The following is a 14,712-nucleotide window of genomic DNA, read 5'->3' as shown; positions in this document are numbered from 1 at the left end:
TTGTTTTGGTGCCACAAACTATGTTGAATGGGTTGAGATTTTATGATGAGATATTCATTGAAAAACAATAGCAAATTGTGCTCCGGGATATCCGGGATATCCCTCTTGAAAAAACAATGTTTTTATTTGGAGAGTTTAAACCATTGATGTTATTTGAGTATATTTTATGTGGTCTCCACCTTTGAGGCTCCCTTCTAATTCTGTGGTTTTGTGGCTCCAGGTACAAGAGTGACCGGTCCTACCTGGACACTCACTTCCGGCTCTTGCGGGAGGACCTGGTCAAGCCCTTGCGGGACGGTATCTCCTCACGCTTCACCCTCCGCAGCCTCTTTTCCAACTCACAGAAGCCGCCCAGTGAGCTGCGCCTCTACCGCAATGTCCAGCTGTCCAGCGTGGGCTACTCCCCAGTTGGTGTGACCTTCCTGGCCACCTTTAAGGGCAAGTCAGGCTCGGCAGCCACTAAGTCCCTGCTGAGCGGTTCCTTGGTGTGCCTGCTCTCCGAAGACGATGACGGCCAGGTATTTCATGAATACTTTTTAAACCTTAAGATTGTTTTTTAATCTGGTTTCAATGGGACAGAGTATTATTATTATTATTATTATTATTATTATTATTACTATTAACTTTATTTGTACTCCGCTAGCATCTCCCAAAGGACTCGATGCGGCTTACAAAGGCCAAGGCCAACAATAAAACAGCAATAAAACAATTACATATAAACCAAAGCAAATCAAAAAACATAAAGCAATAACCGTAAACAATAAAACAACACACCGTGATACAATAAAACTAGGCCGGGCAAATGTAATGGGTACGATAAGACAGAGGTCCTCCTGGTCGATCGTAAGCCGGATCGGGGTATAGGGTGGTCACCTGTGTTGGACGGGGTTACACTCCCCCTGAAGCCTCAGGTCCGCAGTTTGGGTGTCCTCTTGGATTCTTCGCTTACACTTGAGGCTCAGGTGTCGGCGGTATCCGGGAGGGCTTTCGCGCAACTGAGACTCGTGCGCCAACTGCGACCATACCTCGTGAAGGCTGACCTGGCCGGGGTGGTCCACGCCTTGGTCACCTCTAGAATGGATTACTGCAATGCGCTCTACGTGGGGCTACCCTTGAAGACGGCTCGGAAACTGCAACTGGTTCAGCGTGCAGCAGCCAGGATGCTAACTGGAGCTCATTATCAAGAGAGGTCTACCCCTCTGTTTAAGGAGCTCCACTGGCTGCCATTCATCTTCCGAGCCCAATTCAAGGTGCAGGTGCTCACCTATAAAGCCCTAAACGGTTTGGGACCACCCTACCTGCGTGACCGTATCTCCATCTACGAACCCACACGCTCGCTTCGATCATCTGGGGAGGCCCTGCTCGTGATCCCACCCACGTCGCAAGCGCGCTTGGTGGGGACACGGGACAGGGCCTTCTCCGTGGCGGCCCCCCGACTCTGGAACGCCCTTCCAAAAGATCTCCGACAGGCCCCCACACTAGCAGTTTTCAGAAGAAATTTGAAAACTTGGCTGTTCCGTTGTGCCTTCCCGGATTAGGAATCCCCATCCCATGTCCTAATAGCACTTTAGCACAATTAACATTGCTGCACACCGTACTTTAATTCCTACGCCCCTCCTATCATGTCAGCACTTTTAACCTTGTACCCCTCTCGCCGGCCGAACCAGTTTTAATATGTCTTGATGTATTGTTATTGCTGTCTTGCTAATTTCTGATTTTGATTTGCTTTGATTTGATTTGCTTTGTTATTATTATTTGTTATGTTCTGTATTGTATTGTGTTTTGAGGCTTCGGCCTGTGTAAGCCGCATCGAGTCCTTCGGGAGATGCTCGCGGGGTACAAATAAAGTTAATAATAATAATAATAATAATAATACAGATTAAAAAGTGCTGAGTGTGCTGAGTGATATATAAGGATTTTTGGATAGGTGCAATGTGCGGACAATCTTAATTTCTAATAAAGTGCTTTGGGATTTTCTTGCTAAGATTTTCCTATTCTGGAAAGGCACACTGGAATAGCGAGGTCTTCAAGCTCTTCCTAAAGACTGCCAACGTAGGGGCTTGTCTGATGTCCTTGGGGAGGGGGTTCCAGAGTTGGGGGGCTACCACAGAGAAGGCCCTGTCCCTCATCCCCACCAGCCGCGCTTGTGACGCAAGTGGGATCGTGAGCAGGGCCTCTCCAGATGAACGAAGAGAGCGTGCGGGTTCATAGATGGAGATGCGGTCATGCAGGTAGGCAGGTCCCAAACCGTTAAGGGCTTTGTAGGTGAGCACCTGCATCTTGAATTGGGACCAGAAAATGAACAGCAGCCAGTGGAGCTCCTTGAACAGGAAGGTTGACCTCTCTCTGTGCCTGGTTGTTTCCTCTCTGCTGTTTTGCTGTTGTAATTTTAGAGTTTTTAATACTGGGAGCCAGATTTTGTTCATTTTCATGGTTTCCTCCTTTCTGTTGAAATTGCCCACCTGCTTGTGGATTTCAATGGCTTCTCTGTGTAGTCTGACATGGTGGTTGTTGGAGTGGTCCAGCATTTTTGTGTTCTCACAGCATATTATTTGAGAACACAAAAATGCTGGACCACTCTCACAACCACCATGTCAGACTACACAGAGAAGCCATTGAAATCCACAAGAAGCATGTGGACAATTTCAACAGAAAGGAGGAAACCAGGAAAATGAACAAAATCTGGCTACCAGTATTAAAAAAAACTCTAAAATTACAACAGCAAAACAGCAGAGAGGAAACAAACAGGCACATCTTAACACCTCTCAACAAAAGATTTTCCCAGGCTCAGCCAGGCCTTCAAATGCTAATGAAGGTGATCAGCTAAAACATTCACACCTAGCTCCAGCAGAGAAGAGCTCTGTGCCCCACCCCAGCCATTTCACAGATATATAAACCCATTGTCCTAATTCCAACAGACCTCACAACCTCTGAGGATGCTTGCCATAGATGCAGGCGAAACGTCAGGAGGAATGGCTCTGGAACATGGCCATATAGCCCGAAAAAACCCACAAGAACTGAGTCATACTATTTTATTCATTCAGCTGCTTTGAGTCTCCTTCAGGAGAGATAAATTGGGGTATTATTATTATTATTATATGCTCTCCAACAGTCACTCATAATCCATACATTCAGCATTCAAACTCACCATCCTTCTTCATTCAGGCTTCTAGCTAGATCCCAATTAATACCATTTTATTTATTCAGCCACTTTGAGTCTCCTTCGGGAGAGATAAATTGGGTAATGTGCTGTCACACGCTGGGCCTGTGCATAAGACTGTAGACAGGACATAAATTCCGTGTGCCTAACGGGATGCCTGGGCTGCCTCAGATTAAAGACCCTTGGATTTCCTTAAAACAGAGTCTTTAGATTGCTTAAAGGTTCAACAAAGTTCTTCATTATTGATGAAAACAAAGCTTTTAAAGCTTTCTTAACAGTCTATTGGCTCTCTCTCAATCTTGTCCACAGGGAACAGGCACTATCATCATAACTGTATACTAACTAATGGGGAAATCCTTAACTTCTAATCTGGGCAGTCTGTCTTTGCCTCTGTTGGAGTGGAGCCCCTGCACCCGGTACCAACTGTGTCTAGCTTCCGCAAGTGACCCTTACCAAGCAGAGCTTTGTAGACTTCCAAGGGAAAAGGAGTTCAGGTTTATTTATTTATTATTTATTTGGGGTTCTTCTACCCCGCCCTTCTCACCCCGAAGGGGACTCAGGGCGGCTTACAGTAGCAAGGCACAATTTGATGCCTGCATCATAAAACAAGTGTACACAAAATTACATCAAATCACTTAACAGCAATTCATACATAAATTCATACATTATTCCCATAAAACCAATAAAATCAATAAAAACCCCATACAAACCCAATTTCTCCTTTTACATGGTCAGCATTTGCTCATTCATAGTTCTAGTTTCCTGTTCCACTTCATCAATCCTGCTGGTCTTACTCGCCTGAATGTCTGCTTTAATTGCTGGGGTGCCCAAAGGCCTGGTCCCACAACCACGTCTTCACCCTCCTCCTAAAGGCGAGGAGGGATGATGCTGCCCTGATTTCCCCGGGGAGTGAGTTCCACAGGTGAGGAGCCACCACTGAGAAAGCCCTGCTCCTCGTCCCCACCAGCCTCACTTGTGAGAGTGGTGGGGTCGAGAGCAGGGCCCCCCCAGATGATCTCAAGGTCCGGGGTGGGACGTAGAGGGAGATACGTTCAGACAGATACGCTGGACCGGAACCGTACAGGGTTTTGTAGGTCAAAACCAGCACCTTGAATTGTGCTCGGAACTGAATCGGCAGCCAGTGGAGCTGGCATAACAGGGGGGTGGTATGCTCCCTGTATGACGCTCCAGTGAGCAATCTGGCTGCCGCTCGTTGGACTAGTTGAAGTTTCCGAACAGTCTTCAAGGGCAACCCCACGTAGAGAGCGTTGCAGTAGTCTATTCGGGATGTGACAAGAGCGTGGACCACTGTCGCCAGATCAGACTTCCTGAGGTACGGGCGCAACTGGTGCACAAGTTTTAATTGCGCAAAAGCTCTCCCGGCCACCGCTGAGACCTGGGGTTCCAGGCTCAGCGATGAGTCCAGGATCACTCCCAAGCTGCGAACCTGAGTCTTCAGGGGGAGTGGAACCCCGTCCAGCACAGGCTGTAACCCTATACCCTGTTCGGCCTTACGACTGACCAGTAGGACCTCTGTCTTGTCTGGATTCAATTTCAATTTGTTAGCTCTCATCCAGTCCGACACAGCAGCCAGACACCGATTCAAGGTCTGGACAGCCTCCTTGGTGACAGGTGAGAAGGAGTGACAGATCTGGACATCATCTGCGTAGAGATAACATCTCAGTCCGAAACTCCGAATGATCTCGCCCAGCGGCTTCATGTAGATGTTAAATTCATGTAGATGTTAAATAAAAAAGGTTTCGGTGATGGCTGGCTGAAGTCCTTCAGCGAAGGAGCTGTAAGGCTGTATAATCCAAGCTGTGGGCTGTATATCTCCCCGGCCAAGCCGTAGAAGACGAAGCTTTCTACAGGAGCTCTTGGTATTATGTCCTGCATGGAAAGCTTCTCTGTGTGGACTGAACTCAAAATGGCTCCTATTCCCTCTAAAACCCAAAAAGGGGGCGGGACCAGGGAACCTAACTATAATTGACAGGTGGTTTGCCCTATGATTGCAGCCAAAAGAAGCCACCTATCTGCAGAGTCCCTGAAACTTAGGACTATAACAAACATTAAATGCAAAGCAAAAATTGGTGCGGTTGTACCTGCACAGGTAATAATAATAATAATAATAATAATAATAATAATAATAATAAAGTGCTTCCATCACAGGTGCTCTTTGGGACAGTGGCCGGATCCCGCCACCACGAAGGGGCCGTGTGGCTGGACATCAAGCAGAGTCACACCAGGCTCCTGCGGCTCCTGGGCCGAGCCACCTTCACCATGGCCGAGTCGCCCGCTTTCTTCGAGTCCTACCGGCACGTTCTGGAGGGCCTGAAGGAGATGGAGGCTGAGCCGGTGCCCTTCCGGAAGTACCTGGTTAAGTGCCGACGGGAGGTCTCCCCACCGGCCTACCTGCAAGAGGAGGAGAAGGAAGGGGCAGGGCTGGTGACCTTTGACCTCAGTGCCCTGCATCCCCCCAAGGACAAACCCACTTCCACCAAGGATCTTGCAAAAGTTGGCTCCCCATCATCTCCTGAGGCCAGTGTGGACCATCCCAAGGTAGGTGCATGGGAGACCCCCAGAGGGCTGGTTCAAATCCTTCCGATTGTTGAATGTCTACAGGCAGCAAAAGAAACACCACAGATGGGATTGACCCTGTTGTGGCTGAGCTAGTTTCTGACAATGAGGATGATGGGATTCAGATTCCTGTTGGGTTTCAGCTTCCTGGTTCTTTGTCTGTGCCTCAAATCTCTGAGCCTGCTTCCGAGGCTCTCGCAGACAGTGCAGTGTCAACACAGCTGTTTTCATCAGAAAGGAATTTTTATGAAGGGAATGTTGCGCTGAGTCAATTTGTTGCGCAGTAGCAATGTCCAACATGCCCAGAAACCCAATGCCAAAGACACAGACCAGTCAGAAGAAATAAAATAGTAGAACTTTACTCTTGGTTACAGAGTTGAAAATAAACAGCTTTGCACACTTACATTGTCTCTGTAAGTAATACTGAATAAATCTTCTGTGTTACAAATTATAGAGCATAACAAAAGTACATGGTTACTTCACCACAACATAAACTTCTTGCATCTGCCCTTCAGCAAGTCAAACACCCAACTGCTGCCTAACTACTTGCAAAAACTTTAAACTATAACATTCAAGAGGCGTGGCCCAGCCATGCTGAGCTGGGCTAGTTAACTGCAGCTGCAGTTAACCATCAATACTTTGCAAGGATTTCTGCAAGGCTTTCTTTAACACACACACACTGGACTTAAAGCAATATACCGTAATAGGGAATAGCGATCAGGTGCCTTCCTACGATGATACCAAAAGTGTAGATAAGGATTTGACCCGAGAAACTTGCCTTGATCTCCGGGTCAGGCGGAGTTCGCGTCTAGCAAGCAGACGGGAGGCTAGCTCGGTGCGAGGTCATCGCAATGCTTTTATCATAGAATCATAGAATCATAGAATCAAAGAGTTGGAAGAGACCTCATGGGCCATCCAGTCCAACCCTATTCTGCCAAGAAGCAGGAATATTGCATTCAAATCACCCCTGACAGATGGCCATCCAGCCTCTGTTTAAAAGATTCCAAAGAAGGAGCCTCCACCACACTCCGGGGCAGAGAGTTCCACTGCTGAACGGCTCTCACAGTCAGGAAGTTCTTCCTCATGTTCAGATGGAATCTCCTCTCTCGTAGTTTGAAGCCATCGCTCCATTGCGTCCAAGTCTCCGGGGCAGCAGAAAGGAAGCTTGCTCCCTCCTCCTCCCTGTGGCTTCCTCTCACATATTTATACATGGATATCATATCTCTTCTCAGCCTTCTCTTCTTCAGGCTAAACATGCCCAGCTCCTTAAGCCGCTCCTCATAGGGTTTGTTCTCCAGACCCTTTATCATTTGAGTCGCTCTCCTCTGGACACATTCCAGTTTGTCAATATCTCTCTTGAATTGTGGTGCCCAGAATTGGACACAATATTCCAGATGTGGTCTAACCAAAGCGGAATAGAGCATGGGGAGCATTACTTCCCTAGATCTAGACACTATTCTCCTATTGATGCAGGCCAATATCCCATTGATTTTTTTTGCCACCACATCACATTGTTGGCTCATGTTTAACTTCTTGTCCATGAGGACTCCAAGATCCTTTTCACACGTACTGCTCTCAAGCCAGGCATCGTCCCCCATTCTGTATCTTTGCATTTCGTTTTTCCTGCCAAAGTGGAGTATCTTGCATTTGTCACTGTTGAACTTTATGATGCTGAGAGCCTAATGTTTTGATGTTAGAAAGGTATTTAGGCCTCCTGGAAACTCTGTGAAAGCGTCAGTTCAACGTAGCTTACTAGCCTGAAAGCTTCATGGAATAACCTTAGCCTGGAAAGCATTCGCTTGGGATTTCTTGCATTGTGATTCTTGGGGCAAATGTTTCATTGCTTGCACCTGGGACTCTGGTTTGAACTTCGCCAATAGGATTACGTCTCCTGCTTTTACCTGAATATCTTTGGAATTGTATTCTGCATTTAACCTTAATCTCTGGGACTTTGCAATGCTTATTCTTTATTTTGATTTGGATTTTTTCCTCAATAAACTGTAAAACTACAGCTCTTGTGTGGTGGTGTTTGGAAGCACTTAGTTACTTACTTACTTACTTAGGCGATCCCTCGTTGGACGAGTAAGATGGTCTTCCATTATGGATTTCCCTGTGGGTCCGTATCCAAAGCTAGCTAGCTAGCTAGCTAGATCGAACTATATGTATTTGGCTGGAGGGAGAGAGAGAGATACATAGATACATAGGGCTATATGTATTTGGCTGGAGAGATAGAGCTATATATATATATGGCTGGAGAGAAAGAGAGAAATACATAGAGCTCATCTCTAGATTCTGACTGGAATATAAAAGGATTTTGGGGCACCGAGCCTCAACATTTTTGGCCATGAACAGGATCTCAGTTCAGCGTACTAGCTCTTCCAGCAATTCTAGATGTTTTCAGCTATTTAAATTGCTTGACCCAATTAGCAGGCAAGTGCCTAATGGAGCGTTTGTGTTTGCAGGCAGAGGGGTTGCTGTTGGGCCTGTCGTCCGTGAGCCCCCTTTGCCCCCAGCTGTGGAGGCCGGAGACCTTTCCCCACCTGGACGAGAGCCAGGTCAATGCTGTCCGGACAGCCCTCGGCTCCGAGTTTGTGCTGATCCAGGGCCCACCTGGGACAGGTAAGTGGGGGGGGGGGGTTCCAATGTGGGCCTTCTCTGGGAGCGTCTGCACTGCAGAATGAGTTCAGTTTGGCACTGCTTTCATTGCTATGGAGTGCAGGGGTTTTCAGTTCGGGTGAGCCCCCAGCATGCCCTCCCTTTTTGCTTGCATATGCTGCATCCTTTCAGGATGTGTGGGTCATTCCACATCTGATTCCAATTTCTGGTTCCCTTCTATCCAGGGAAAACATTCATTGGACTGAAGATTCTGCAGATTTTGCTGGACAACGAGAGTCTCTGGAACAAGGCAAACACTCCCTGCCTGGTGGTCTGCTACACCAACCACGCGCTGGACCAGTTCCTGGAAGGTATTTTCTGCAGGGCCATTTGTACTGGCAGAGGCCAGTTTCCCTTGCAGCATACTTGTTTCCATAAGTACCCCTTTCCATTTTCCCCCCCAAAATTGTGATACTATTGGACATGACCTACATGTGGCCTCTTCCATCGTCCAAGCCATTGGTAGAGGTGTGGAAGCGCCTTGGGCCACATTTAGGTCATGTCTGGGATCCCACTGGGCCCACCCTCAATGCACTAGAAGGGTATTTTTCTGATGTTTCAGAGGATGAGGGAAATAATGGGTTTCAATGTGAAGACTCTGCTAGTGATCAGAGCCGAGGAAACCAGTATTTAGGATTCTGGTGGCCATTCCCAGGCAACAGACAGTGAAGATTGCAGTTCCCTGGTGAAACAGCCTTCTGCTGATGGGGAGTTTTCCCATGAAATCAGATTAGGTCTGAGGACTGAGGGAGTGAAAAATAGACTAATAGACATTCTGAGATAATTCGTGAGAAGTCCTTGAAGCCCAGGTGCATTTGGCATGATCTCAGACAGCGAGGATTGCAGTTCCCTGGTGAAACGGCCTTCTGCTGATGGGGAGTTTTCCCGTGGAGTCAGATTAGGTTTGAGGACAGAGGGAGTGAAAAATAGACTAATAGACATTCTGAGATAATTCGTGAGAAGTCCTTGAAGCCCAGGTGCATTTGGCATGATCTCAGAGAGCGAGGATTGCAGTTCCCTGGTGAAACGGCCTTCTGCTGATGGGGAGTTTTCCCATGAAATCAGATTAGGTCTGAGGACTGAGGGAGTGAAAAATAGACTAATAGACATTCTGAGATAATTCGTGAGAAGTCCTTGAAGCCCAGGTGCATTTGGCATGATCTCAGACAGTGAGGATTGCAGTTCCCTGGTGAAACGGCCTTCTGCTGATGGGGAGTTTTCCCGTGGAGTCAGATTAGGTTTGAGGACAGAGGGAGTGAAAAATTGACTAATAGACATTCTGAGATAATTCGTGAGAAGTCCTTGAAGCCCAGGTGCGTTTGGCATGATCTCAGACAGCGAGGATTGCAGTTCCCTGGTGAAACGGCCTTCTGCTGATGGGGAGTTTTCCCGTGGAGTCAGATTAGGTTTGAGGACAGAGGGAGTGAAAAATTGACTAATAGACATTCTGAGATAATTCGTGAGAAGTCCTTGAAGCCCAGGTGCGTTTGGCATGATCTCATGGCTTCTTGGTCAGCCTTGGTCTTAAATTAAGTGGTGTTATCTTGGTGCCCCTCAGAGGAGACAACATTGCAATAAGGATGGCTTCTTTGTCTCGGCTTTCAATTTCTTGATTCACGGTCCTGTTTCTGCCTATGTTCCTTGCTTATGGATTTATGCTTGAGATTTTGACTCCATTGACTTCATGTATTTGGACATTTTGGATTGCTGCTATTTTGGATTGCTGCTACTCTACTGCATTTTTTGGGAAATGCCCTTTTTTCCTTTTGTACATAGTTACTGCTATCCAAGTAAGTAAGTAAGTAAGAAAAGGTGTCTCAAACATAAGAGTGCAACAGGAACCGGAGTCATAGAATCATAGAATCATAGAATAGAATCAAAGAGTTGGAAGAGACCTCATGGGCCATCCAGTCCAACCCCATTCTGCCAAGAAGCAGGAATATTGCATTCAAATCACCCCTGACAGCCTCTGCTTAAAAGCTTCCAAAGAAGGAGCCTCCACCACACTCCAGGGCAGAGAGTTCCACTGCTGAACGGCTCTCACAGTCAGGAAGTTCTTCCTAATATTCAGATGGAATCTCCTCTCTTGTAGTTTGAAGCCATTCTTCCATTGCGTCCTAGTCTCCAAGGAAGCAGAAAACAAGCTTGCTCCCTCCTCCTCCCTGTGGCTTCCTCTCACATATTTATACATGGCTATCATATCTCCTCTCAGCCTTCTCTTCTTCAGGCTAAACATGCCCAGTTCCCTAAGCCGCTCCTCATAGGGCTTGTTCTCCAGACCCTTGATCATTTTAGTTGCCCTCCTCTGGACACATTCCAGCTTGTCAATATCTCTCTTGAATTGTGGTGCCCAGAATTGGACACAATATTCCAGGTGCGGTCTAACCAAAGCAGAATAGAGCATGGGGAGCATTACTTCCTTAGATCTAGACACTAGTCTCCTATTGATGCAGGCCAAAATCCCATGGGCTTTTTTTGCCGCCACATCACATTCCTGGCTCATGTTTAACTTGTTGTCCACGAGGACTCCAAGATCTTTTTCACACGTACTGCTCTCGAGCCAGGCGTCCCCCATTCTATATCTTTGCATTTCATTTTTCTGCCAAAGTGGAGTCTCTTGCATTTTTCACTGTTGAACTTCATTTTGTTAGTTTTGGCCCATCTCTCTAATCTGTCAAGATCGTTTTGAATTCTGCTCCTGTCCTCTGGACTATTGGCTATCCCTCCCAATTTGGTGTCGTCTGCAAACTTGATGATCCTGCCTTCTAGCCCTTCATCTAAGTCATTAATAAAGATCCTGATCAGGACCGGGCCCAGGACGGAACCCTGCTTGTGGCACTCCGCTCGTCACTTCTTTCCAAGATGAAGAGGAAGCATTAGTGAGCACTCTCTGTGTTCGTCCACTTAACCAATTCCAGATCCACCTCACCGTAGTTTTGCCTCGCCCACATTGGACTAGTTTCCTTGCCAGAAGGTCGTGGGGGACCTTGTCAAAGAAGGCCTTCCTGAAATCCAGGTACGCTCCATCCACGGCATCATTCCCCGCATCTACCCAGCTTGTAGCTCTATCGAAGAAAGAGATCAGATGAGTCTGGCATGGCTTGTTTTTGATAAATCCATGTTGACTATTAGCGATGACCGCATTTGTTTCTAAGTGTTTGCAGACCGCTTCCTTAACATGGAATGGCCCACTGGGAATGGCGCCCCAAATCCCCACCAAGCCTGCACTCCTCTTCTTCCTTCCCTGTGTCCCCCCCCCCCTTGCCCTTTCCCTCCATTGCAGGGGTGCTGGACTTCCTGCAGACGGGGGTCGTGCGCATCGGGGGCCGGAGCAAGAGCCAGAGGGTCAGCGACACTTGCGCTTTGAGGAACCTGCGCCGAAGGCAGCCCCCCTACCTGCGCCCCAGCAGGGACAGACAGCGCTTTGCACAGGTGAGAGCTGAGGATATGATCCATGGTTTCATCAGCTTCCAATTTGCATTTTGAGTCACCAGCTGATTTTTCAATCCTGGCCTTAACAGCCTTACTCTAGGGCTGCAAGAACCAGGCCTTCTTCTGTCTCTTTCTTCAGAGTTCCATTCATGAGCCATCACCAGGTCTTCTCCTTATCAACTTTTCCTTCAGTTTTGTCAAGGAACTGCCCATGCAATGCTTTGTTGTTCCAGCTGTCAGCTCTGGTTTGGTGTGCAGTTTTCTTGTACTGGTTCTTTGTCTGCTGTTCCTTGAGAAGTTTCCGATTACTGACTTCAATTAAAGCAGGTTCTTGGAAGGAAATGAAGAAAGGGAAAGAAGAAGGAAAGGAAGGGAGGGAGGAAAAGAAGGAAAGGAAGAAGGAAGGAGGGACAGGAAGGAAGGAATGGGTCTCTGTAGACATGCAGTTTCTCCTTTGTGGACATGCAGTTTAGAAGTCCTTTCTGCTTTTTGTTTTCGTTGTTTTTTTCGAGTGGAGAATATACATTGGGTTGTTAGGGACATAGTGTCCAAATTTGGTGTCAATTGCCCCAGTGGTTTTTGAGTTCTGATGGTATCACAAACGAACATTACATTTTTATTTATATAGATGATGATGATGATGATGATGATTATTATTATTATTATTTGGAGGCTTTGCATGTTGCTGTGACACAAAACCTGTTCCTCTTTAAAATGCCTCCCCAATGCAGATGTTGGAGGACTTGGGAGAGCAAAAGTCACACATCAATTTCTGCACAGAGGTGCTGCAGCTGCTGCGGAGAGGGGTGCTGACCGAGCGGGAGCTGGAGCTTGAGATCGGCAAGGACCACCTCTGGATCCCCCAGGTGAGGAGGAGGAGGAAACCCATGGTACTCACCTGATTCCTGCCCATTACACCACACTCGTTTTTCTTTGTGTTGTTATGAAACCTATTCTGTGTTTTAAAGATTAGTGTGTGTTATTTGTGAATTTTTAATTGCTTGCTTTAATTGTTCATTTACCGCTGTTCATCTCTATTTTAGGTTCTTGTGGGTTTTTTTCGGGCTATAGAGCCATGTTCTAGAGGCATTTCTCCTGACGTTTCGCCTGCATCTATGGCAAGCATCCTCAGAGGTAGTGAGGATCCTCACTACATCCTCACTACCTCTGAGGATGCTTGCCATAGATGCAGGCGAAATGTCAGGAGAAATGCCTCTAGAACATGGCTCTATAGCCCGAAAAAACCTACAAGAACCTAGTGATTCCAGCCATGAAAGCCTTCGACAATACATCTCTATTTTGTTTATGTCTTTGCAAGACGCCCTGAGCTCTAGACGGCGCTCAGTCGGATTTGCAGCAAGTTTTGTGCCAATGCTGTTCTAGTCTCAATTTCTCTTGCTTCATCACCGCGGGCTCCCTGGAGTCCCAGGGAACCAATTTGGCTCTGCTTTGCAAAAGCAGCCAGTCAGGAGCAATCGTGTCAACTACCCTGGCCACCTCTGTATTCCAGAGGTTTCCCAGAGCTTTGGCAGAATCACCTACTGAAGTGGCAGGAAAATCCCTAAGACGCGTCAGGGATCTATCGGGATCCATAAGCCTCTTGGGGCAGACCTTCCTAATTGGTCCTCCAATCCTGTTTAGAGCCCCAGTGAGTCTAAACCTGACAAGGTAGTGATTGGTGAATGACAAAGGAATTATAGACAATTCCTCCACAATACCATCACCATTATCTCACCCCAAACAGAAAACCAGGCCCAAGGGGTGTCCAGCACTATGGGTGGAGCCAGAAACCATTTGGGACAGATCCATGGTTTTCATGGAGTCCATGAAGTCCTGAGCTACTCCCAACAGAGTGGTCTCGGCATAGATGTTGAAGTTAAATCTTGGATGCGCATTGTTTTTCCATTATCCAGACTGGCATTAAGCAGCAGGACTTTTAGCCCAGGGGGCCTACCATTTCAGACTATTACCCAGACTATTACCCAGACTATTCACAGGAGGAGGCAGGCCAGGGGCCACGAGAATTCTCTCGCAAATGTCCTTCCCCTCCCACATCTCCAATGGCTTTGAAGAACAGGAACATTAGCTATTTCCCTCCTGAACACCCTCCCCTGGATGTTGAAGTCCCCCAGCACCACTAGCCGCTTGGATTCCAAGACCAGGCCTGAGACCACCCTGGCTAGCTCAGGCAGGGAGATTGTTGCACAGCGGGGTGAACGGTACACTAACCGAATCCCTGTTCTCTCCCAGCCACTCACATTCAAAGGTGGTCGACTTTGGAATGGGACACCTGGTCAGGTGGATGGAATCTCAGTAGACCACTGCGACTCTTCCTCCCCGTCCCCTGGGTCTTGCCTGCTGCTGCAGGACAAAGTTGGGAGAAATGCCTCTGGACACTTCCTTCATTCAACCAGGTCTCAGTAATGCAAGCCAAATCAGCATGCTCGTCCAAAATTAAATCTTGGACGGCAATTGTTTTTTCCATTAACCAACCTGGCATTAAGCAGCAGGACTTTTAGCCCAGGGGGCCTACCATTTCAGACTATTACCCAGACTATTACCCAGACTATTCACAGGAGGAGGCAGGCCAGGGGCCACGAGAATTCTCTCGCAAACGTCCTTCCCCTCCCACATCTCCAATGGCTTTGAAGAACAGGAACATTAGCTATTTCCCTCCTGAACACCCTCCCCTGGATGTTGAAGTCCCCCAGCACCACTAGCCGCTTGGATTCCAAGACCAGGCCTGAGACCACCCTGGCTAGCTCAGGCAGGGAGACTGTTGCACAGCGGGGTGAACGGTACACTAACCGAATCCCTGTTCTCTCCCAGCCACTCACATTCAAAGGTGGTCGACTTTGGAATGGGACACCTGGTCAGGTGGATGGAAT

The 14,712-nt window shown here is 47.6% G+C and overlaps 1 protein-coding gene across 1 annotated transcript in view; it reads left to right on the top strand.

The window, feature by feature from the left end:
- LOC132773560 (NFX1-type zinc finger-containing protein 1-like) overlaps positions 1-14,712 on the top strand; it is a 43,214-nt gene that overhangs the window by 6,412 nt on the left and 22,090 nt on the right. Inside the window, exons 3-8 of the mRNA XM_067467205.1 lie at positions 221-518; positions 5,330-5,719; positions 8,200-8,356; positions 8,578-8,703; positions 11,676-11,824; positions 12,556-12,690. Of these exons, the coding sequence (XP_067323306.1) occupies positions 221-518; positions 5,330-5,719; positions 8,200-8,356; positions 8,578-8,703; positions 11,676-11,824; positions 12,556-12,690 (1,255 nt within the window). The remainder of the gene's footprint in view (positions 1-220; positions 519-5,329; positions 5,720-8,199; positions 8,357-8,577; positions 8,704-11,675; positions 11,825-12,555; positions 12,691-14,712) is intronic.

The sequence above is a fragment of the Anolis sagrei genome, chromosome 4 (assembly GCF_037176765.1).
Source record: "Anolis sagrei isolate rAnoSag1 chromosome 4, rAnoSag1.mat, whole genome shotgun sequence".
Lineage (NCBI taxonomy): Eukaryota > Metazoa > Chordata > Lepidosauria > Squamata > Dactyloidae > Anolis > Anolis sagrei.
This window is presented reverse-complemented; position numbering and strand designations above follow the sequence as displayed.